This window comes from Perca fluviatilis, chromosome 3, assembly GCF_010015445.1.
Source record: "Perca fluviatilis chromosome 3, GENO_Pfluv_1.0, whole genome shotgun sequence".
Lineage (NCBI taxonomy): Eukaryota > Metazoa > Chordata > Actinopteri > Perciformes > Percidae > Perca > Perca fluviatilis.
This window is the reverse complement of record NC_053114.1, coordinates 4,195,777-4,219,491: the sequence shown is the minus strand read 5'-3', so window position 1 is coordinate 4,219,491 and position 23,715 is coordinate 4,195,777. Positions and strand designations below refer to the sequence as shown.

At 40.6% G+C, this 23,715-nt stretch overlaps 1 protein-coding gene across 1 annotated transcript in view; it reads right to left on the bottom strand.

The window, feature by feature from the left end:
* Nucleotides 1-23,715, bottom strand: part of LOC120555911 (neural-cadherin-like) — a 90,399-nt gene that overhangs the window by 34,583 nt on the left and 32,101 nt on the right. The window contains exons 7-8 of the mRNA XM_039795101.1: nucleotides 17,629-17,809; nucleotides 3,507-3,751 (exon numbers count right to left, since the gene is read on the bottom strand). Of these exons, the coding sequence (XP_039651035.1) occupies nucleotides 3,507-3,751; nucleotides 17,629-17,809 (426 nt within the window). The remainder of the gene's footprint in view (nucleotides 1-3,506; nucleotides 3,752-17,628; nucleotides 17,810-23,715) is intronic.

Sequence of the window (23,715 nt, the reverse complement as noted above, 5' to 3'; positions counted from 1 at the left end):
GGGTGTGCTACTTTGAATGAAAGGTGGCTGCTGTCACAGGAGGCGAGCATATACTGTAGGCTTCATTCACCCCGCCTTCGCTCCATCCTTGCTACACCTTTTGCCCATATTTGGATTGTCGACGTCAGGCATGGCCAAGATGGATACCGGTGCCACCAAGAACTGCTTACTTTGAGCTTCATTTTGGCTCTTCAGAAACCTACGGGTTACGTCACGGAGACTATGTCAGCTTTTGCTGGGGTGAGTAACATGGAGTGATTTGTTTGTTGTGTGACAGTTTGTTGTGTGACAGTTTTCTACAATCATGTTCAAAGTGTGGCTTTGAGAAACAGGAGTGAATGTTATGGATGTGATTTCTGAATAGGGTTGCTTTTCCTTGGTTATTTTAAATGGTTTGGCCATGATATGTGAGGGTATGTTGTTGTTGCTTCGTGTATTTGCTTTTTTATTTTCTGCCAGACACTGTGTGGGTTGGATCTGTAGTCACTGTCCAGTTGTATATACTCAGCATCTTGTTTTATAGTCATGAACAGGGGCATTTGTAGAAGTTGACAAGGTCTAAGAATAAGCCCAGACCACCTGGGGCTGAGGACAGGGCCAAATATTTATGGGGGGTCCCTGCTGTTCTGCCTGGAATACTACTACTGTATGACAACTACATTTAACTTTATTTGTTCAGGAGGAATACTCTTTTTTTCAGGAACTCCCTGATCACATTCAAAAAGTTACACATGCCCACATGGAAGTCATCTAGTACAACCACAGTCTGATCTGCTGACCACTGAGCACCAGTGTTTAATTGCTTCTTTACTTTACTTCATTCTGTTCTTACATTTTTATCTAACTGTTGTAATATTTGGCCCTTTGTGTTGTTCAAATAAACTAAGCCAGCAGCCTGATGACAGTAGATTGAACTGAAACACTTATTTATTTGTACAACCATTTAGGGAGTATCAGATGTTTTTCTCTTAATTATTTGTTACCAACAAGTATCCTACATCCTTTAACCCATGTCATCTATGCCTACATGACAAAATCATGTATTACCTTAAACATTGTTCCTGTAATTTTCATATTCACAAAAGAATCAATCTTATACATTGTGCTGTGTATACGAATTTCAGGGATATTTCCAAGATATAGCATGCATATCTTTTGGATCACTTTGGGAAGTCTGCATTATGCAATGCATACCTAACCACATCTAGTGGGTGGACAACACACACACGCACGCATGCACACATGCACACACGCAGCAGTATCTTTGCCTCAGTATCTTTGCCTCAGTATCTTTGCCTCAAGTTCTCCTTTTTGAGCAGAGCTCAGAGGAAAATTGATCACTGGTGATAGTCCAGCCTACATATCAGTGAGAGAATCTTCTACATCTGGGCTGTGGACAGTATGAATGGTTCTGGCATTTAAAGGTCCCATGGCATGAAAATTTCACTTTATGAGGTTTTTTAACATTAATATGAGTTCCCCCAGCCTGCCTATGATCCCCCAGTGACTAGAAATGGTGATAGGTGTAAACCAAGCCCTGGGTATCCTGCTCTGCCTTTGAGAAAATGAAAGCTCAGACGGGCCGATCTGGAATCTCCTCCTTATGAGGTCATAAGGAGCAAGGTTACCTCCCCTTTTCTCTCCCCTGCCCAGAGAATTTGGCCCACCCATGAGAAAAAGAGAGACATTAGGGCTGCACAATTAATCAAATTTTAATCACGATTTTGGCTTCCCACGGTCAAATTTGCGTGATCGAGCGATATTTAAAATGCGTCATTCCGGTCATAGAACGCTCCTTATCAAAGTTTTTGCAAAGCCAATCTAGTGCTCCATAAACCACTGTCTGATCACATGCCTCCATGAGCCAATCAGAGTTGTTCCCTGCACCGCGCAGCTTAGTTTCTAGATGTAGACAATCACAGAGGACAGAGTAACGTGAGGAAAATTCCACAACAGGTAGCAGTCGGTCATCATAAACCGGTCACGATGTTTACCAGTTTACCAGTAAACGCAACATTTTGTCCCGTCTGTTTTGTTTTTCAGACAACAGCAGTGACCAGAGTGCTAGTTTGTGTCTTTTAGCTGAAATGGCATACTCCTTCACAGTATCCTTCAATAAAGGAGGAAGCACAATATGGATGTATTAGCAGGAATGTAGCACAATATGGATGTAAAAGCAGTTATAATTAGCCTATGTGACAATAAAATTAGTTTTGGTTAAAATCAACAAATAATCGTGATAATTAATCGTGATCTCAATAATTGATCAAAATAATCATGATTATCATTTTGGCCATAATCGTGCAGCCCTAAGAGACATCATGGCTCGCAATACAAGCAAAGTGGCAGTAGGTCAAGGCCACATCCCCACCCTCCACCTCCTATATAAAAGCATCCAAGAAGCAGCATGTTATAGGAACTTTAAGATACACTCCTCAAACGCATTAACACCCACTAAACCCCACGTTTTACTGTAACTCACAGTTTACGTTTAACAAATGTGCACAAAACATTATGTGGCTGTAGTGAGAGATAAAGCTAAAAGGAGAACCATACAGTAATTACTACATCCAATTTAAAGGGGTGTATGTTGTCAGATTCATGCTAGTCTGAGTGTGATAACATTGTCCCCAGGGTCTTACTATACCAACACACAACAAGCCTCTAGGGGTAAAGTAAGGCACTAATTATCAAACAAAAGTACATCATTAAAAACATCTGGAACACTATCATCATCGTGAGTGTGTGATTGTGTGTGTGTGTTATAATGAGATAGATAGATAGATAGATAGAGAGAGAGATAGATAGATAGATAGATAAAAAAAAAAAAAAAAAAAAAAAAAAGAGAGAGAGAGAGAGAGAGCTTCACATTTTGTCAGGTCTAGATTTCAGGTCTGTGCTATACTAACATTAGTTATTTTTGTAGTCACCAGTTCCTTTAATGGAAATTCCAGCATTTGTCAACCTGGGTATCCCAGGGGACTACTTTCCGTGCTTATTTTTGGTTCAGACTTAAACACAAGTGCTTGTGATGATTTCTTAATTGTGTTTGTTTTATGCAGAAGGCTTACTTCAAGAAAAAAAAGAAAGTTTGTCAGGTTTTTAAGAGTATGTATCTTGCAATGGGTAGAATTGGCTTCCTGGGCTGTCTGATGATACTTGGCCACTTGGTGGCAGGAAACGGGTTGAAAAAATGATGGGGAGGTATTGTACAGTATGGCAACATCATGATACTGTATGTGGCTGCATTATATAGTCTAGTCTGTTTTCAGAATGCCTCCACTGGAGATAGTAAGTGGTATTGTGGAAAGGGTCATAATGTACACAGCAATGAGAATTGATCCCAGGTTGACAACAATCACAAGGCCTTGGGGTTTATTTTGCAACTTTTTTCATAAGGAAAATCTAGAGGCTACCACAAAGTAAACCCACAAACAAAAGCCCTCCTGCTGTGCAATGATCTCCTCATTACGGTTTGTGTAACATGCAGTCGATGCAATATCTACCTAGTAAGGCCATGAAGCAGATACAGATGGCAAAGAGGGAGCTGAAGCTCAGGCCCACGTCCTCCCGATAGATGGCCAATGTTGTCTCACAGTGGTGTCCTCTGTAACCCTCTGGGCAGTGGCAGGTGAATTTGGAGGGTGACTGGGCCACACAGGTCCCCCGGTGGCAAGGCCGCGTAGCACAGAGGGTGTAGACACAGGACTTTCTGGTCCCGTTCACACGGATCATGTGGCCAGGAGGACATCTGCAAAGAAGGATTAGACAGTGACAATAGGGTGGGGAAGAAAAGAATCAGAAATAATGGAAGGCACATTATTGTTCATTTTGGACATACATTACATCATACTCTGTCAGTTTTTTTCTTTAGATGACAATGTATTTTGTTTGTTTGTTTACTTTTGAAAAGTAAGTGAAATCTTTGAAAAGTTGGTTTTAACAAAGTTTTTGTGAATTGTCAAACTCATGATGTTGGAATAGAAAGAATAAAGGTTTCTGGGAGTAATAATCAAAACAAAATGTTGCATAGGGATTGAGTGTGGGAGTATTACACCGTATCAGAGACAGATTAGTGACATAAACTATATAATTTGATGACCAGTCGTTTTGAAGTCTACACACATCCTGTTGTGGTCATTTTGCTGACATCTGCCTCCATAATGTGTACAACGTCATGGCCACACACATTCATGAGCTACTGGCTCGCATGAGCATGCTCAGCCTCACGGCACACTGGATTGACAAAGATTTAAACTTGAGAAAAGCAGTGTAATAATCCCAGGATAATATATTAATATGTTATTGATGTTGTAATAGCTTTTACACGTACATACATAGTAAAGGATATATTAAAGGTTGTTGAATGACTTTAAAAGTTTTTTATAATGAAGATTTTATAATGAAAAACAACAACAACAAAACATCAGTGTTGAAGAATTTCACTAAAATTAAGGAATTTAAGAAAGAAATTAAGGACTTTCTAAATCCACCTTCAATTTCTATCTTATACCATTCCATACATAGTTCCATACATAACTTACTGTGTGAAAATCTGGGGAAATACATTCAAAACCAATATATATTTTTATACTTCAAAAGAGAGCCATATGGATTGGAAACAAAAGTACCACCATGACCCCAAACTCACTGTTTATCAAATTATAGACTTTAAAATTGGTGGACTTTAAAATTGTTCACATTATGAATAAAAAACAATTATTACCTGGAAGTATCTAAAGGTTGTTGAGAGTCAATATGATTTTAATTCCAGATTACGATGATTTAGATGTGCATGACACCAGATTTCATTAGGTGAACGTGTAAGAATGATTCTGCAGTTACAGGTGCATCAAAGAAAAACACAGCATGTAAATAAAAGTGATGGAACAAGGGGAATGACAAAACAACCAGACTGGATAGTTACAGCATAAGAAGATACAATTAAGATGAGTATGAATGTGCAGATGGGTTTTTGGATGTTTATTACTATTTCCCACGGTAAAAAAATGAATGAGTTTTCGTGAATCAGTGATCTTCCACAGATGTATACCTCAATAGAGAATGAACTGGAGGAGAGCAAAGTGCTGACTGGCACACTGGCGGTAACAAGGATGCTTTTATGCAGACAGGGGCGCATTTTCTGCCTCACTTCAGAAAGCACCGCCATAACTAAAAGCTCATTTGGGTGTAACAGCTCAAACAAATATTTTACGAGGCCATTAATTCAGCATCCCTTTCGATGTCTATGGAGCAGCTCCCTGGCTGTACATTTTGATGACATCAGAGATGAGTCTTGCCTCTGGTCTCAGGAGATTTCTTCAAGCTTATAAATATTGACTCAACTTTATTATGAAACAGCCACATTAAATTCAAAATGTGACAGTAATTTACCTCATAACTGTTCCTCTTCCTCTTCCACCGTAAAACTAATCCAGACGAAATACTAAAGGGTTACCTTACTGTATCATCTGCCACATTCAGTCTCCTATGAATCATGTTCATATGCAACTAAGCTCCTCATTACATACATTACATTAGTAACATTTTGGAGGTTTTGGATGCTGTAAGGGTCTGTCTTGTTTGGGCATTTATTTTAATTATTGACAAGGCGCGGTCTGCAGTGTAATATGGCTTTGATGGATGTGTCTTTCTGAAAACGAGAAGGCTACTGAGAGTTGTTTTTTTCCAACTTGTCTTATGTTATCCTTTGAAAAAACAGCAAGCACCACAAGTTGATCAATCCCAATATTTGCGTATGTGGTATTTCAGGTTTCAGAAAAAAAAACCATTCTAAACACTCTACTGTACCACATGTAAAATATATGAAAACATATAAAAAAATACATTCTAAACACTCTACTGTACAACATGTGTTGGAAATAGGGTCAGCAAAAATGTAAAATATATGAAAACATATAATAAAATAACAAAACATGAACTTACTAGACTGTGTTACAACACTGAAAGGTGATTTATTTGTTGTTGTTTTTGGCCACTTGGGGACAGCGTAAAAGACTGCGAGCAAAATAGTGACATATTGTCACCTTATTAAAGGGATACTTCACCGATTTAGCATTCAGCTTTGTATCAGTAGAAACCCGATAGTATTTCTGAATGACCGTGCCTCCCTTCCTCATGTCCCCCTGAGACGAGAGATTTCTGCATTTTGGGCCTGGAAAAAATCTTCCGATGACGTAAAATGACGATTTTTGCGTCATTGGAAGATTTTTGGGCCAGAGGCAAAGGACTACAGCCAGTAGTAGGATCTACTTCCGTATGTTTTCAACACGCCCACAGGGGGTTGGACTGCCGAGTCTGGCCGAGGTATTCCGAATGAAAACAACTGTCAGCCATCTTGAATCTTCGCTAAACAGGCTTTCGGTTTTCAGCAGAAAACATTTACAACAATTATCTGCATTCAAACTACCGGACGTGTGTACCACCGGGATACATCGGCACAGATCGGAGAATATGGAGGAAACGTTATTACAGACGCAATACTGCGGCAACTACGTGAGCTTCGCCCCCACGGAGACCAGCGGTGTGCTCAATGCCGCTAGGCCGGCTAGGGGACATCCTCATCGGCTGGGTGGAAAGCTAACGCTAGCTGTCCACCTGTCCCAGCCATCCTGCTTGCAAGTGTCTGCTCATTAAACAACAAGCTGGACTACATCCTCCTTCAACCGAAAATCCCAACGTGAGTTCAGTGACTGCTGTGTGTTTTTGTTGTTGTGGAAACATGCCTGAACAACAGTGTACCGGAACCGGGACTATCCATCTACCAGGCTGCCTCGCCGCCCGTGGAGGTGGGCTGTGTTAAACGGACTGGTGTAGAAATAAAATCCAACTAGCTACTACCAACTGCTGGTGGAGCTTGTGACTGTTAAATGCCGACCATTCGACATTCCACGCTAATTCACGGCTGTGTTTATACTCTGTGTTTAGCTACACCAATGCTAGTATGCATTAGCTGAACTTTACGGATCCTGCTTGCAAGTGTCCGCTCATTTAGACCACAAACTGGACTACATCCAACTTCAACGAAACTCCCAACGTGAGTTCAGAGACTGCCGTGTTTTTGTTGTTGTGGAAACATGCCTGAATAGTGTACCGGACTGTCCAGCTACCAGGCCTGCTAGCCCTCCGAGCTAGAGATGCTCTGTCGCCAGGTAAAAGAGGTGGGCTGTGTTAACACCGAGTGGCGCAGAAATGTGGTGATTTGTATCCATTTAACTGCTAATCGCTGGTGGAGTTTGTGACTGTTAAATGCCGACCATTCTACATTACACACTAATTCACGGCTGTGTTTATGCTCGGTGTTTACAGGCCACCAAGCGCTAATGCTAGTATGCGTTAGCTGAACTTTACGGAGCCTATAAAGTGTGTGTACTAAATGTAGCCTGTTTCGTATGTCGTTTTTATATGTCGTTTTTATATATGTTAAATGTGTAACACCACTTGAGTCACGATGAAACGTTGTTTTGTGTATATGGTTGAAATGACAATAAAACACGCTTGAGTTGAGTTGAATGCCTCTGTCGGTCTGTCAAGCGGTAGGCGTGGCTTGGGAGTGGACTCAAAGCAACGAAGCAGGTGCATTCTGGGATTTGGTGTTTTTCATCCATATAAGACCAAAACACATTTTCTGGCTTTTCTCGGCCTAGAAGGCACCAATTTCAATTTTTTTTTCACATTTCTACTACATAAGTGACCCAATTTAAAGATATATTCAGCTTTCCAGCGGTGAAATATTCCTTTAAGTTGTTATGGCCAGTGATGGAAGAACTGTAAAAATAGTTAGAAGTAAAAGTCCTGCATTGGAAATGTTAAGTAAAAGTATTTAAGTATCATCAGGAAAATGTACTTAAAGTATTATAGTAGTATATAAGTAAAAGTACTCAATGTAGAAAATCCCTCACATTTTAGAAACTGGAAACAATCAAAACAGTTCTGTCAATCAAATGTTTGATGGTCTAATGATTTCAGCTGGACTTGTAGGCCATTATATTATTTTATAAACTACATGCAGTTTGTCTGCAAACATCTTTAATTTGTAAAGTAACTAGTAACTAAAGCTGTCAGATTAATGTAGTGGAGTAAAAAGTACAATATTTCTCTCTGGAATGTAGCAGAGTAGAAAGTAGCATGAAAAGAAAAGACTGAAGTGAAGTACAAGTACCTCAACTTTTTAATTAAGTGCAGTACTTGAGTAAATGGACTTAGTTACATCCCACCACTGGTTATGGCAAATGTGTAAGCAAACAGTTACCTGTGTACACATCCAGCAGCCATTTTAGAATTGACTTGGCGTCGTGTTTCTGGCCAAACAACAAACTGAAATCCACTCAGCTCTACGTTTGACTCCGCCAGCTCTTGAGAGAAATATCTGTCTCTTTAGCTGCCAACTACTCAACTATGTTCACAAGCTACTTGCTAACTCTCGCTTTCCAGACCTTCCTCCACCGCCAGACCTTTCTCCACCCTGCAGAGATCTGAGAGAACCATAGTCCTCATAAATCAAACAGAGTTTAAAATGCCCACACACAGGAAGCCCAAGGCAACGGATATCCGGCCTAAACGAGTGATATCCGGTGCAATCCCGGAAGTGGAACGTCGAGGATAGACTAGTCTGCTGCTAAGTACTGGGCAAGCGGTCCACTGAAAACTGCTGACTGCTGCTATCCATACCCACACTTAAGCCACACATGGATGGTGACAAAATATCCAATTCATAAATGCAGGCAGCTGTGAACATATAAATAAATAAATAAATAAATAAAGGTTCTATCAGGTTCAACGAAGGGGGGAAAACACTTTTTGCACTAGAACATGTTTTCTAACACAGACGAGATCATATTTAGAACATTATTTCATATTATTTATTTATTTTAAAAGAGAGATATTATTTTGTTACAGGTTGTTACAGATTTTATTTTATTTTATTACAGAAGTTATTTTTGCATCACTGAGGCATAATAAAGCATGTTCATTAACCGTTAATTAAGCCTGTCTGAATTTGTGTCTCGAGGCCGGGCCGAGTGTCCTCTTTTTTGGAAATCAAAATATGGTCACCCTAGCTATGCACCACTTGTATTTTGGTGTGTATGTTTGTATGCATGCAATGTTAATGTGAGGTATTGCAAATCTTACTGTCCCTGCTGCACGTAGAGAGATATTTAGGTCTAATTTTCACAAAAGTATACATGCAGCATCAATGTAAGTAGTGGTAATCATATAATTCCTCATTAAGTCAAACTATATGCTGGGAATATGTGCGTTCGGAGTGTAAAACTGTTTGCATGACTTTTTTTAAGGTTGTACTGATTGCTTTTGCAGCATTTCACCATAGATTCTGTGTAGGTGTTGAATACAGGACGTCTGTCAGTCAACTCAACAACAGTGCTTCTCTTTTCTCTGTGATTTCTCTTTTATCCTTGCCTGTCATTAGCCGTGACGGAAATCAGTGCTACGCGTGTCTTATCTTAACCTAGATGAGCATGCTCACTCACAGTAATTAGTGACAGGTGTGGTGTTGCGGGAGTTTCTGAAGGCTAATCACTTTTGGCTGTGAGCAATTTTCACTGAAAAATACTAGTTTAAAGAGATATCCATCTCGTGCTCCACAGAAAGCTAATGTGTAACACCAACAGAGTATACAAAATGTAATTTTTCCTTTGCAGGATTATTAAGGATTATTATAAGTATGTCTTCTTCTTCTACTTCTTCATTTGAGAAATGTAGGAGGGGCTCTATATCATACTTTTAGTTGCCTCTGTTTTTTTTCTGTAAAAATGTAGATTGTCCTGCAATAAATAATAAGCTAATACATGTAGTAAAGCACTTGTCAACGTGCATGTGTATTCACAAGTAACAATTTCTGATAATTTGTGTCTGATGAACACGACGCTGTCTATTCTAGCTGTGGCCATCGATGCACACTCTCAACACACACTCATACAGTAGAGATGGTGTATTTGCATTGTGACGTTACATCCAAAATGTTTTACTGTGCAGCGAGCAATGGGTGTTGTGTTTAGAGAAGCTGTTGGAAAAGCTATGCACTTTTGTCTCTTATGCTATGTATTCCGTAAGACCAACATTTTGAGGCTGTGGGTTGAGAATTGTCACGCTTAGCAGCCTTGGTCTGTTCTGTTAAACAAAGTAACGCAAACCATAGCATGTCCACAGTGTTTTGGAATTTTTATTGTTGCTCGGCCTCCCACACCCAGAAAATAGGTGACACACTGGATTGGTCCCCTAATACTGTATCTGAAGTCTCTTTTAGACCTTAGTGGTCCCCTAATACTGTATCTGAAGTCTCTTTTATATAGACCTTAGTGGTCCCCTAATACTGTATCTGAAGTCTCTTTTATATAGACCTTAGTGGTCCCCTAATACTGTATCTGAAGTCTCTTTTATATAGGTCTTAGTGGTCCCCTAATACTGTATCTGAAGTCTCTTTTATATAGACCTTAGTGGTCCCCTAATACTGTATCTGAAGTCTCTTTTATATAGGTCTTAGTGGTCCCCTAATACTGTATCTGAAGTCTCTTTTATATAGGTCTTAGTGGTCCCCTAATACTGTATCTGAAGTCTCTTTTATATAGGTCTTAGTGGTCCCCTAATACTGTATCTGAAGTCTCTTTTATATAGACCTTAGTGGTCCCCTAATACTGTATCTGAAGTCTCTTTTATATAGACCTTAGTGGTCCCCTAATACTGTATCTGAAGTCTCTTTTATATAGGTCTTAGTGGTCCCCTAATACTGTATCTGAAGTCTCTTTTATATAGACCTTAGTGGTCCCCTAATACTGTATCTGAAGTCTCTTTTATATAGGTCTTAGTGGTCCCCTAATACTGTATCTGAAGTCTCTTTTATATAGATCTTAGTGGTCCCCTAATACTGTATCTGAAGTCTCTTTTATATAGGTCTTAGTGCCCCTAATACTGTATCTGAAGTCTCTTTTATATAGACCTTAGTGGTCCCCTAATACTGTATCTGAAGTCTCTTTTTATATAGACCTTAGTGGTCCCCTAATACTGTATCTGAAGTCTCTTTTATATAGGTCTTAGTGGTCCCCTAATACTGTATCTGAAGTCTCTTTTATATAGACCTTAGTGGTCCCCTAATACTGTATCTGAAGTCTCTTTTATATAGGTCTTAGTGGTCCCCTAATACTGTATCTGAAGTCTCTTTTATATAGGTCTTAGTGGTCCCCTAATACTGTATCTGAAGTCTCTTTTATATAGGTCTTAGTGGTCCCCTAATACTGTATCTGAAGTCTCTTTTATATAGACCTTAGTGGTCCCCTAATACTGTATCTGAAGTCTCTTTTATATAGACCTTAGTGGTCCCCTAATACTGTATCTGAAGTCTCTTTTATATAGGTCTTAGTGGTCCCCTAATACTGTATCTGAAGTCTCTTTTATATAGACCTTAGTGGTCCCCTAATACTGTATCTGAAGTCTCTTTTATATAGGTCTTAGTGGTCCCCTAATACTGTATCTGAAGTCTCTTTTATATAGGTCTTAGTGGTCCCCTAATACTGTATCTGAAGTCTCTTTTATATAGGTCTTAGTGGTCCCCTAATACTGTATCTGAAGTCTCTTTTATATAGACCTTAGTGGTCCCCTAATACTGTATCTGAAGTCTCTTTTATATAGACCTTAGTGGTCCCCTAATACTGTATCTGAAGTCTCTTTTATATAGGTCTTAGTGGTCCCCTAATACTGTATCTGAAGTCTCTTTTATATAGGTCTTAGTGGTCCCCTAATACTGTATCTGAAGTCTCTTTTATATAGGTCTTAGTGGTCCCCTAATACTGTATCTGAAGTCTCTTTTATATAGACCTTAGTGGTCCCCTAATACTGTATCTGAAGTCTCTTTTATATAGGTCTTAGTGGTCCCCTAATACTGTATCTGAAGTCTCTTTTATATAGGTCTTAGTGGTCCCCTAATACTGTATCTGAAGTCTCTTTTATATAGACCTTAGTGGTCCCCTAATACTGTATCTGAAGTCTCTTTTATATAGACCTTAGTGGTCCCCTAATACTATATCTGAAGTCTCTTTTATATAGGTCTTAGTGGTCCCCTAATACTGTATCTGAAGTCTCTTTTATATAGACCTTAGTGGTCCCCTAATACTGTATCTGAAGTCTCTTTTATATAGGTCTTAGTGGTCCCCTAATACTGTATCTGAAGTCTCTTTTATATAGACCTTAGTGGTCCCCTAATACTGTATCTGAAGTCTCTTTTATATAGGTCTTAGTGGTCCCCTAATACTGTATCTGAAGTCTCTTTTATATAGACCTTAGTGGTCCCCTAATACTGTATCTTAAGTCTCTTTTATATAGACCTTAGTGGTCCCCTAATACTGTATCTGAAGTCACTTTTATATAGACTTCAGTGGTCCCCTAATACTGTATCTGAAGTCTCTTTCCCGAAATTCAGCCTTGGTGCAGAATTACAGCCACTAGAGTCAGTCCCACAAGCTTTCCTTAGGATGTGCCATTTCTGTGTCTGTAGCTTTAAATGCTATTGAGGAGGAGAGAGGGAGGACAAGGTGGAGGGTGGGGGCCATGATGTCTCTCTCTCATGGGCGGGCCAAATTCTCTGGGTGGGCAAAGCAGAGAAAGGTGAGGTAACCTTAGTCCTTATGACCTCATAAAGAGCAAAATTCCAGATTGGCCCATCTGAGCTTTCATTTTCTCAAAGGCAGAGCAGGATACCCAGGGCTCGGTTTACACCTATCACCATTTCTAGCCACTGGGGGACCATAGGCAGGCTGGGGGAACGCATATTAATGTTAAAAAAACTCATAAAGTGAAATTTTCATGCCATGAGACCTATAATAAAATGATGTTATGGTTGCTAACCTATGATCGGACTGCTGTGCAGGAGAAGGATTTAGCAAACAGATAATTAAACGCCATATTGTCCTTTTTTAAAATAAAAATCAAAACACTGACAAACTTTGTGTGTTGTGTTTATTCGAGCCCTGAGGAGAATAATTATCCGCACTACAGTGTGTGTTATTATTCGACTATTTGAGTGTGGTCCCCCCAGTGTAATCAGGTATCAAACACTGGGCTTGAAGGACTCGCTGCCAACACTTACTACTCTCAAATTATCTTCCAAGGTTAAGGTCAAGTGGTGGCAAGAGAACAAGGCGAACAAGCAAGCAGGGTGGGGATGGAGGGGGGGGGGACACACGTAAATGTGTGTGTGTGTGTGTGTGTGTGTGTGTGTGTGTGTGTAGCAATGGTACAAGGGTTGAAAAAACTGAGCAGGAGCGAGCAAGCTGGGAGCCATACAAACCAAGAAATGGAGGGGCAGAGTGCGAGAATGAGAGCTATTGTAAAAAAGAAGAAGAAAATAAGTAGGTGGATGGATGATGCGGGTGAGCGGATCAGAGGAGTGAAAAAAAAGGTAAAGGCAAGATTAAAAGCAAGGCTGCAAAGACTGAATGGAGGCAGAAAAAAACTTGCTGATATTAGTGCACGTGGCTAAGAGCACTCAGCGTTTGATTCGGTCTGTGCCACAGGAGAGGGTTGTTAGTTTGCTGCGAATTTTCAACGCACGACATTTCCCATTTCCTGCTGACAAACAAATAACCCTCATATAGAAAGGCATACAGAAGTGGACGTGAAATGTTGATCACGCAAAAGTGTGAATCCCATCAGGGTAAGAGCGCTGGGGAAATAATTTATTTTTCACCTCCGACATGTTAGGCGTTTAGCTTAGTAACTGAGCAGATGGGGCTCACTGCCTTATTCATTGCCTTTTAAAGGGAGACATGGCTGTAGCTGAACACACTGGCTCTTATGGGGATTTAAGTTTTAGAAGTCTCTATAAAGGCCATGTTTAAACTGAGGCTACATATGCATTTATACGTTTTCATTTTTAAGCTGTGTTTTGAGTTAAAAAAGCTCCGTCCATGGAAGAGTTTAAGCTCCAGCAGCAGAACTAATCTCCGTCCATATTAACACGTCTGACAATGAATATCACGTGACCATTCGCATACACTGGGCATGCGTGTGCCGGTGTGAACAGGAAACAGATTGTCGGACGATACGCCGCGGTAGAAAATCATCAATCTATAAATTGAAAATACAGGAAATACTTTGGAGAACGAACAACAATGGCGAAAAGTAAGAGCAGGGATTTATTGGCTTGGACCGACGACGAGCGGGAACTGTTACTGAAAGGAATGGAATCCTTACACAACCAATAAGACTGACCGACGTGGGTCGTCATTTCCAAAAGGTCTCCGTTTGGGCCTGTCCAGACTACAAAGCAACCCCGGAGTTCTCAAACCAAAACAGGGGCAGCAGTGTTTCCAGCTTTAGGGGCTCGGAAACGCCGGAGTAGTGTGGATGCGAGGCATAAACGTAGTCAATATATATTTGTTTTTAACCCTTGTGTTGTCTTCCTGTCGAACTGCAACATTTTGTTTTTCTGGGTCAAAATTTAAAACTAAAATTGGTCGACACTTTTTCTCACTTTTCCTGACGTTTTTGTCACTTTTTCAAAGTTTTTGTCACTTTTTCCGATGTTTTTGTTGACGTTTTTGTTCTTTTTCCCCACCTTTTTTAAATCTTTTTTTTTTAGGCATTTTGTCAATTTTTTCAATGTTCTTGTATCATTTTTTTTTTCTTCAAAATGCTATAAAATTGAATAAAACACCCAAATTCTATGACAGTAGTGAACTGATCATTTATTTTACGGAACCATCCACGTCATTTTTTTTTTGAATTTTTTGACAATGTGGTTGAAAGAAACCCAAATTTTCTGATATAGAAACTTTTTTAAAACGGGTCAAATTTGACCCGAGGATAACAGGAGGGTTAAACCAAAACTTGGTAGTATAAATATAGCCTGCCATTAACCACCACAGCAGTCATAGTGTAGTGGGGGGGGGGGGTTGTCGTGGCAGAAAGCTCCGGCAGAAGAACAAAAAAAAGATCCTGGCTCAACTTTTTGCTGCGGTGTAGTCTAGTGTCGGCCAGTAAGTCACCCTGTTGGCCAATCATGCTTCGCTGGCAAACCCCACGCGGGGTCGGAGAGGGAGGTTCTTGGTGTTGTTGTGACTACGTGCCAGAGCTGAACAATCGTCCCTCGGAGAGTAGAACTGCCCCCACTGTGTCAGTTTGTTTGACAAGCCTTTAAATTGGACTTCCTGGTTTGCATTTCATCCTCCCACCAATAACCCGCAGCAACACTCGTGTATATACGTTTGTACATTCTTTCCTTTTTAATTTTCATCTTTCTTTTTGAATAGTTGTTCTTGTATTTTTATCCTTTTAATTAGTTCTTGTACATTCTGTATCTGTGCTGTGTGTCTAATATTTGTGCTGCTGTACCACTGATATTTCCCAAATTGGGATCAATAAAGTCTATCTAATCTAACATGCACACCAGCGCAGCCTGGAACACCTAAGCGTCCCTCGTGTACATCCACGCTTTGAATTTCTATTTTAATGTTATTAAGGGGTGCACACTAATCATTTGGTGCATTTGGAGTTTATTTGGAACAATTGTGCTGCAACTGTTCCACCCGCAGATGTGTGCAGAGGCCAGGCAAAATGAATAGGTGATGTCATACGCAGCACCACAGGACGGACTTTGAAGCAGCTCCACAGTATTTCTCCTCCGCCAGGCAGGCTGAGGGGGGGCTGACCTGAGTTCACATGACACGCTGCCAATGACTAAGAGGCTAAACCAGTTTACTTGCTCATTTGTTTTTCAAAGAGCAGAAAGCAATTTCAAAAGAAAACAAAATGAACACATCATTTTGTGATGACCTTCAACCGGGTTGGCACTTGGAGATTGTCTGGCAGTCACATCACATTCTTGTCTGTGGTTTTTAATCAAGAAACCGAGCAGCGAGGGACAATAAAGACAAGTTAATTCAGGCTACGTATTTACACTAACATCCACAGTCCTCAAAGGTCCTGCAGAAAACGGTACACTAAGGTCAGAAAGAATGCTGTTGAAATGTTGAGGCATAATTACAAGTACAGTCAATATGTGATCTGTATCCATCCTTAATCCAGAGTGATTATTTTAACACTTTGGGACCACCAGAGTCACATTCCTCCGAGCCGCTGACACGATCACTAATCAACTGAAACGAGGTTAAAGGTGTATTGCAGTGTAACTATTGCACTTCTATTAAGTTGAGGGACTTACAAAGACAGACAAAAACAAATTGATGGAGAAGAGGATAAGATGTATTGACTTGTTATTCCCTAGACTGAGTTCTGAAACAGCTGGGTCCTTACCATATTGCAACTCCACAGCATCATTTTACTTGGTAAATGCCCACGCATTTCAAAACTCCACATCCACAGTTTTTGTTGCAGTCTTTTGCTATAGATTTGTTGTTACTGTTATACAACTGTACACACAGCGGTGATTTTAAAGAGTTATGATAGCAAGGATGAATACGTTTTTTGTTTTTAACAGGCTGCATCTAGCCTGACAAGCCAGACCCACATCCAGATGTTGGGTCTGGGAACTCACCATTGACGGAGCTCAATCCGAGGGGCGGGATAAACGGTTGTCTTTCAAATTCCCTCTACACGCAATAGGATAGAGCTACAACCAGGCAGAGCGAGGAAGAAGGTAGCAAAGCTAGTTGATGGGTTAAACTTTTGCCACATCCGGTCGGCAAAACTCCGAACACATCTTCCTTTTTTAAGAAGGATTTCAGTGCTGTTTTTGTTCTTTTCTCAAAGAAAAGCTTAACTCCAAGTCTTCCAGAAGACCGCTGTTCCCAGCAGCAGCAGCAGCCATAAGCCCCGCCCACCGACTCTATACACGATGTGATTAGCCTGACCAGAGTTTGGTTTTTCCAGCTCGCAAGCCAACGGAGAGTGCCTAGACCCCCCTGGCTGCAAATTACATTTGCTGCCGCTAGGGTGAGTCTAGATTTCTAGGCTAGGCTGCATCACTAACGGGTTTTAAAACTTATTTTCTCACCAAAGCCTTGATTCAGTGGGTCCTAAACTTGTTTTCTGCAGGGCAAGAACGATAAAATATGTTCAAGCCCCTTCCCCATTGTGAGGTGGACCACAATACATACATAAAAAAAAGATGTATTCTTCCTTTTTATAGTTGTGGTGTTTGGTGTGCTTATATCGTCTGCTTTACATTTATCTGGCAGTCCTTTCACAAATTTTGCTAGCAGTACACCAGAAACATGCTGGATGTTTTTCTGGTTGTTCACTACTTAAAAGTGGATGGAAGTTGGCTGCCACATTTTCCTGCTGACAGCCCAGCTTCCTTATGCGCACATGAAATTGCTGTCATGGAATTTGACATTTCACCAGCTTTAGAACAAACAGAGTCTCACGGATGCTTTTTCTTTACAGTTTTCCCACGTTCTAAAGTAGGTCAGGGCCAGGTTGTTTCAAAGCACATTCACTATGTGGCCGTGAACAAAAAATAATGCCAAGGTCAAAAGCTGAAAAATAGCTCCAGAGGAAGAGTGAGTAAGTTTTAATGCACGTGTCTGCATGCCTTTGTGTCAAAATGATGAGTGTGTATGTGGAACATCAAAGTATGAATGTGCGGTAACACATGTTGTGTGTACGTGCGTGTGTGCGTGTGTGTGTGCATACCTGCATTCGTGCACTCTCCACAGGTCAACACAGGTGAAGGGGGGACTACATTGGTTCCTTTTGCAGGAATCAGATGAGCACCCAAGGGAGAGGCCTTGTATGCTGACGCGGGAAACCCCATCTCGCGGCTGGCTGTCCAGTGGCATGTAGCGACCATTGAGGCGTATGTCCCTCATGCAGCCTGTAGGGAGAAAAATGGAACAGAGTTCAGTGGAACAAGAAACACACTGTTGTCACATTCAACTCTACAGACACACAAATTAGAGTTGTACCTCATGAACCTGGTGAGGCATTGACTCCAGTTCTAGCACTTAGAGCAGCATACATCCACTAGTGATGGCCAAATGAAGCCTCGTGAAGCTTTGTGAAGTATTCTCTTTATTTTCTGAGCCCTCTATATGGCGCCGTTTATTCCAAAATAAAGGCTCAAGGAATGGAAATTCAGTGTGCTTTAACCCTTTGTTGAACAGAGAGCGCCATCTAGTGGGCTCAGAAAATAAATAAAATGGTTCACAAAGCTTAATATGGCCATTACTGAAATCCATTGACTGTTCTTGTGTTAAGGCAGGGTTTTCCCTAACACAATAGGGCTCAGGCGCAGCAACCAAGCCATTTTAGACACCACCTAAGCCGAATTAATGTAAAATCAATGTGTGCATCTAAACTGACTAAATGACTTTTCTCAGATCTAATGATTGTAGTTGGTCCCCAGTGGACTTCTTTAGCAAGTTTTGTCTTTAAGCTTTTTGAGTGTTATTTATTCATTATCTGCTCTTGCTTTTACAACATTTAGACAGATATAGTAATGGCATGTGACTTTCATTTCTTTTACTGAAAAATTTAACATTTTCTTTCTTGGTTTCTAAAACCTCTGCCAAATATGTGCACCTAAGTCTTCCACAAACCTAGGGAAAACACTAATGAGGTGTGTATTGCAGCATTTTTAAATGCCACTTATATTGTTGTAGGAAATCTCTGAAGGCAAAGATTTGCATACAAGTTAGCTATTGTACAATGTGCTCCATGGTACACTGATAGCTGTGCTGTTTACACAAGTCACTGCTTCACTGGGTTACACTCCTGAGACACTTACGAATGGGGTGTAAACACATTTGAAAGCCTGTTTGCAAAATGCTGGACATGGTTAATAGAAAACATTGCAAATAAGGGCAAAACCCTTTCGCTTGGAACAAATCCCAATGGGTCTGGATAATAGATTGTTGTTAATATTAATGGACAGAGCATGTGTGACGTCACCCATTGGTTTGTGGAGATCTGCTATCCGTCGTCGACTTTGCCGTTACGGGCGCAGCCATCCTGGTTGCCGATGTGACAATTTTAGACGAGAGGGAGGAGTGAGGGAGGAGCCCTTACACTCTACGTTACGTTACACACTTTCACTGGCAATCCCATCATAGCCACGCCCTAAAACACCCCCTGCTATATCACCGATTTTGAAATCAACGAGACCATAATTCAAAAAATGAACATCCTTCTGTATTGCAGAGACTTAAAACTAGTGATTGAGACCATAAACTCATTATGAAAATGTTTACTGAGGTCATAAATCAAATGAGAAGCGGGTCACTTTCTCATAGACCTCTACAGAAACCGACCTCCTTTTGTAACCGCATGTGTCGCCCCCTGCTGGAATTCAGATAGAATGCAGCTTTAAGGCACTTCCGTATTTGCAGCACTTCGCCAAACCGGATGCTTTGCCCATTAATATTGTCTATGGTCTGGATCCTAGTTGTAGTTTTAGGATACTTCTGGTTAATTACAATTTGGATCTTATTTTCATAGGTTTGGTTATCGTTTCCATCACCTAATATAACGATACTTACTGCTCAACAAAGTCATTACTGATATCTGGGAACATGGTGGCACTGAAGAACGAGCCGTCAGACAATCAGACACATTTTAAACAAACCCCCCAGGTAAGCCAGACTCATTAGAAAGATAAAACAAAGGTGAACAGTAGAGCTGCAAAGATTAATTGATTTGAGTAATTTTTATGACTGGAATCAGAGAATGTTGATATATCAATATTCTCTGATTCCAACTTCTTGAAAGTGAATATTTTCTAGTGTCTTCACTCCTCTCTGACAGTCAACTGAATAGTTTTAAGTTGTAGATAAAACAAGACATGTGAGGACGTCATCTTGGGCTTTGAGAAACACTTGATTTTTCACCATTTTCTGACATTTTATAGACCAAACAACTAATTGATTAATCGACAATGAAAATAATTGATAGTTGCAGCCCCTAGTGAAGTTACGTACTATAACTTCAGACTATAACTTCCAGGTACAGCTTTAAACTACTGGACTTGCCATAGTTCAGTCAATGGATTATAACGTGAATGTAGAATATGTACAGCACTGATACTTTGTGTCTAGGCTCTGACGTCGTCACTCAATGTCCCCACAATGGGGCGACTACAATTAGTGGGGAGTGCCTTTGACAATTACCGCCTGTTGAATGTGAATGTTTTAATCGATACCCGTATACATTCAACTGAAATGCAACTCAACATAACAACATGCTTTTTGGGTCGGTTCTCTTACTGTAGAGCAGAGTTTCTGAGTTTTACCCAGGTAATGTTTAAAGGTCTTCGATAACCATTATGTCTAAACTCAGTGCACTTTTCTGGCGGATTATGTTCCCGTTGCTTAATTACTAAGTTGGTGTATTCAGTTAAACATCTCATTTCCCCACTGCCACTACTGGAAAAGAGATGTTCACAAAAGTAAATGCAAACACACAGACAAGCATGCATGCACACACACACACACACACATTCACTTTCCCTGCCACAATCTATCACGTCTGGCTCTTTTGAAGGGAGATGCTTTTAAAGTCCATTTAATAAACACATGCATTGTCTTTTACTGCCTGAGGCACAACGCACTCTCTCTCTCTCTCTCTCTCTCACTCTCTCTATGTCTGCATCTCTCAATAGTCGTGCCCACTTTCTCTCTCTGTTAACATAGAGTGTCTTACCTTTTTCTAGTGTGCAGTTTCTATGTACCCTAACCGGAACTCTTTTTCTGTCTGAATCTTTTGATTGTATCTGCCAATATTTGGGTTTATATGTGCACACGTAAGTCCCGCTTCTCTCTTTGTCTGTCTCTCTTAGACTGGGGTTGGAGCAACAAATGATTAACAGAATACTGAAAATTATGACTTGCTCACTAACCTCAAATTTAAGCCAAATCCGTTTGTTTGGTAAATTCATTCTTTCAGACTGACAGTCATTTATACCCCGACCCACAGAACAAACCACCAATCAGTGTGAACTTTGTACCATTTTTATCACAATACCCTAAAAGACAAGCAGTGGTTTGGATGGCTCACCAACATATGAGATGTTAACCCAGGAGATCACTGTTTGTTTCCTGTATCAGACTGACAGTCAACGTTGTGGTTTTTTCAAGCATGACCACAACCATACTTATTTTACCCATGACGCAATGTTCCCCGAAAGTACTTACTTTAAGCCAACCAAGTCCTTTTTCTACCTAAACTTAACCCAACCCCAACCAAGAGTCATAGACAAGAACCTAAAATGATTATTAACCACTGAATATAATAAATAATTGTTATTCAGAGGCATAATGCATAATGCATGATCTTTTGATTATCTTTAGTTCAGCACAAAAAATGCTAGCCTGGATGCCAGCCGAACTTAGCCTCGCCCACAACATTTGAGGTCAGAAAGTTCGGTCTGGACTTGATCCGTTGTGGAGCAACTATTCTCGAACCAGAGCGGTTTGGACCAATCAAATTGTCAGGGCGGACCATATACGATGATGGACAGATGATCAACAGTAACGTGATCAACCACGTTACCAAAGAGCGCTTGGGTTGAATTTGTTTACAACAAAGATGGCTGCCATCGGGCCTGTTATAGAAGATATCGACAGCGCATACATTTTAAAAGAGGAATAGAGATCAGCGATCACATTGACACACCAGTACACATGACAAGGAAACTGCCGCCTCTGTCTTTGTTCTGTCGAGGCCTGCCTTTGACCTGCAGCTTCTGTGACTGCCGTCTCCGTTGCTCTGATTGGTTGTAGGTCTATCCAGTTGAGTACAGAGGCATTTTCTTTCCTGGTTCGGTTGAAATTCGCCGCATAATCACAGCCCAGTGGAGCAGTATCAGACTCATATTCTGACTAGAATCTGAGTATGACGACGTCAGGCTAACAAAAATGGGTAAGAGGACAGAGAATATTGTGCGCCGGTTTATTTAAAAAGGACAAGGACATAAACGAGTGCAAATTTATCACAACAAAACAGGCACCCACATGTTTTAACAACCACTTTTATACTAACATCACACACACACACGCACGGCGCACACACACATGCACGGCGCACACACACATGCACGGCGCACACACACACACACACACACAGCTCCTCACTCCCTAGCCTCCCCATTCACCCAACTGTGGGGACGCCCATCATCACAGCTAACAATGAAGATGCATTTGGGTGCGTTAGCCATGATACATATCAATCATTCATTAACACATACAATGTCCCAGTTCTCCCTTGAAAAAAAGTGCATATGAATAGATAAAAGGACTTATTTCTGGTAGCACTTTTCAGGAGGAATACTTGTTAAACTGTCTCACATGCCCTGAACGACACACAACCTTTTTTCCCTTTCACTTTACCCTGTGACACATCAAACACTTCACATTATCTCTTTCTCCTACACACACACACACACACACACACACACACACACACACACACACACACACACACACACACACACACACACACACACACACACACACACACACACACACACCCATGTATGATACAGCCTGGATGATGGTTGGATTGTATAATCTGTCAGTTCTGCACTGAAAAGGACATTGAGGAAGATTTTTACTGTTATGTTATGCGTCATGGCCTTTCTCCCATTCTCTACAGGAAAAGAATTACCATAACACTTCGGCCTAGCATTCATCTGCCTAAGATTCGAAAGGAAGACTCTTGAATGATGAATGGAATAATCACTTATCTTCGTCCTCCCATTTGATAAAGAAATTGATTATTGGAATGGTTTACACCCCCAAATCTACCCATTAGAAATAAGACAAAAAAACAAAATGTTCCAGCAATTTTAGTTCTCTTTGTGTGAGCCCCTTTGCTTATCTAATAGTCTATCGAGAGAAAACACTTTGCTGAAATACTTTGCCATGTCTGTGTATCTTAAAGAAAAACTCATGTCTCATTGGTCTCATTTCATTTCCATTTTAACCATTATTACCAGTATTTAGGATAACATTTTGCTGACCAGCTGGAAGCCAACCTGGGTCAAACTGCCCAGTAACAACCAGGTGCTGCATAGATGTTCCTATCCAAAGTGTATCATTAGAGTCTTGAACCAGTGTGGTTTATAGCTTGGCTTTCCTGTTGATTATACACGTTCAATCCTGTCACGGGGGGGTGCCCACTCTTCTTTATTTTTTAAGCAGAGTTGGAACAGTTTTGATTCAGTGCTATCAACTGTGAATATCCTTGGTAGAGAGAAGAAAGAACAGAGAAAAGCAGCGACATAGGGGAGAAAAACAACTGACGTGTGAATGTTCAGACATTAGTACACTGCAGCTCAGAAATCCTCACTAGTGACGCTGATTCAAGAATAAAAGAAAACATAAAGTTGTTATTTTAGTGTTTGTAAAGCGTACACATCATTCCATCACTAAATGTTTTCATGAATGATTGATCGAAAATGTCTGGTCATATTTGACCGCTGTGACTCATAGAGATGGGGTCTTCAAAAGTGGCAACACACAAAAGCCAAAAGGAGAGCAGAAGGACACAGGATGCCAGAATAGTCAGGCAGCAGCTGTCCACATCTGGTAAATCAGACTCCCTGAAATGTCCTGATTGAGAAGTTTTTTTTAGAAATGTAGGCACCTACCCAAGTGGTTGCTGGTATTGGTATTATTTTGTGCTATGACACATTCAAAATACATAACCTATTGTCCATTTAACAAGTTGTCCTTCAGCCTCTAGCTGCTCCAGCTGCTCCCATGCAGACAAACCTGGCAGCTCCAA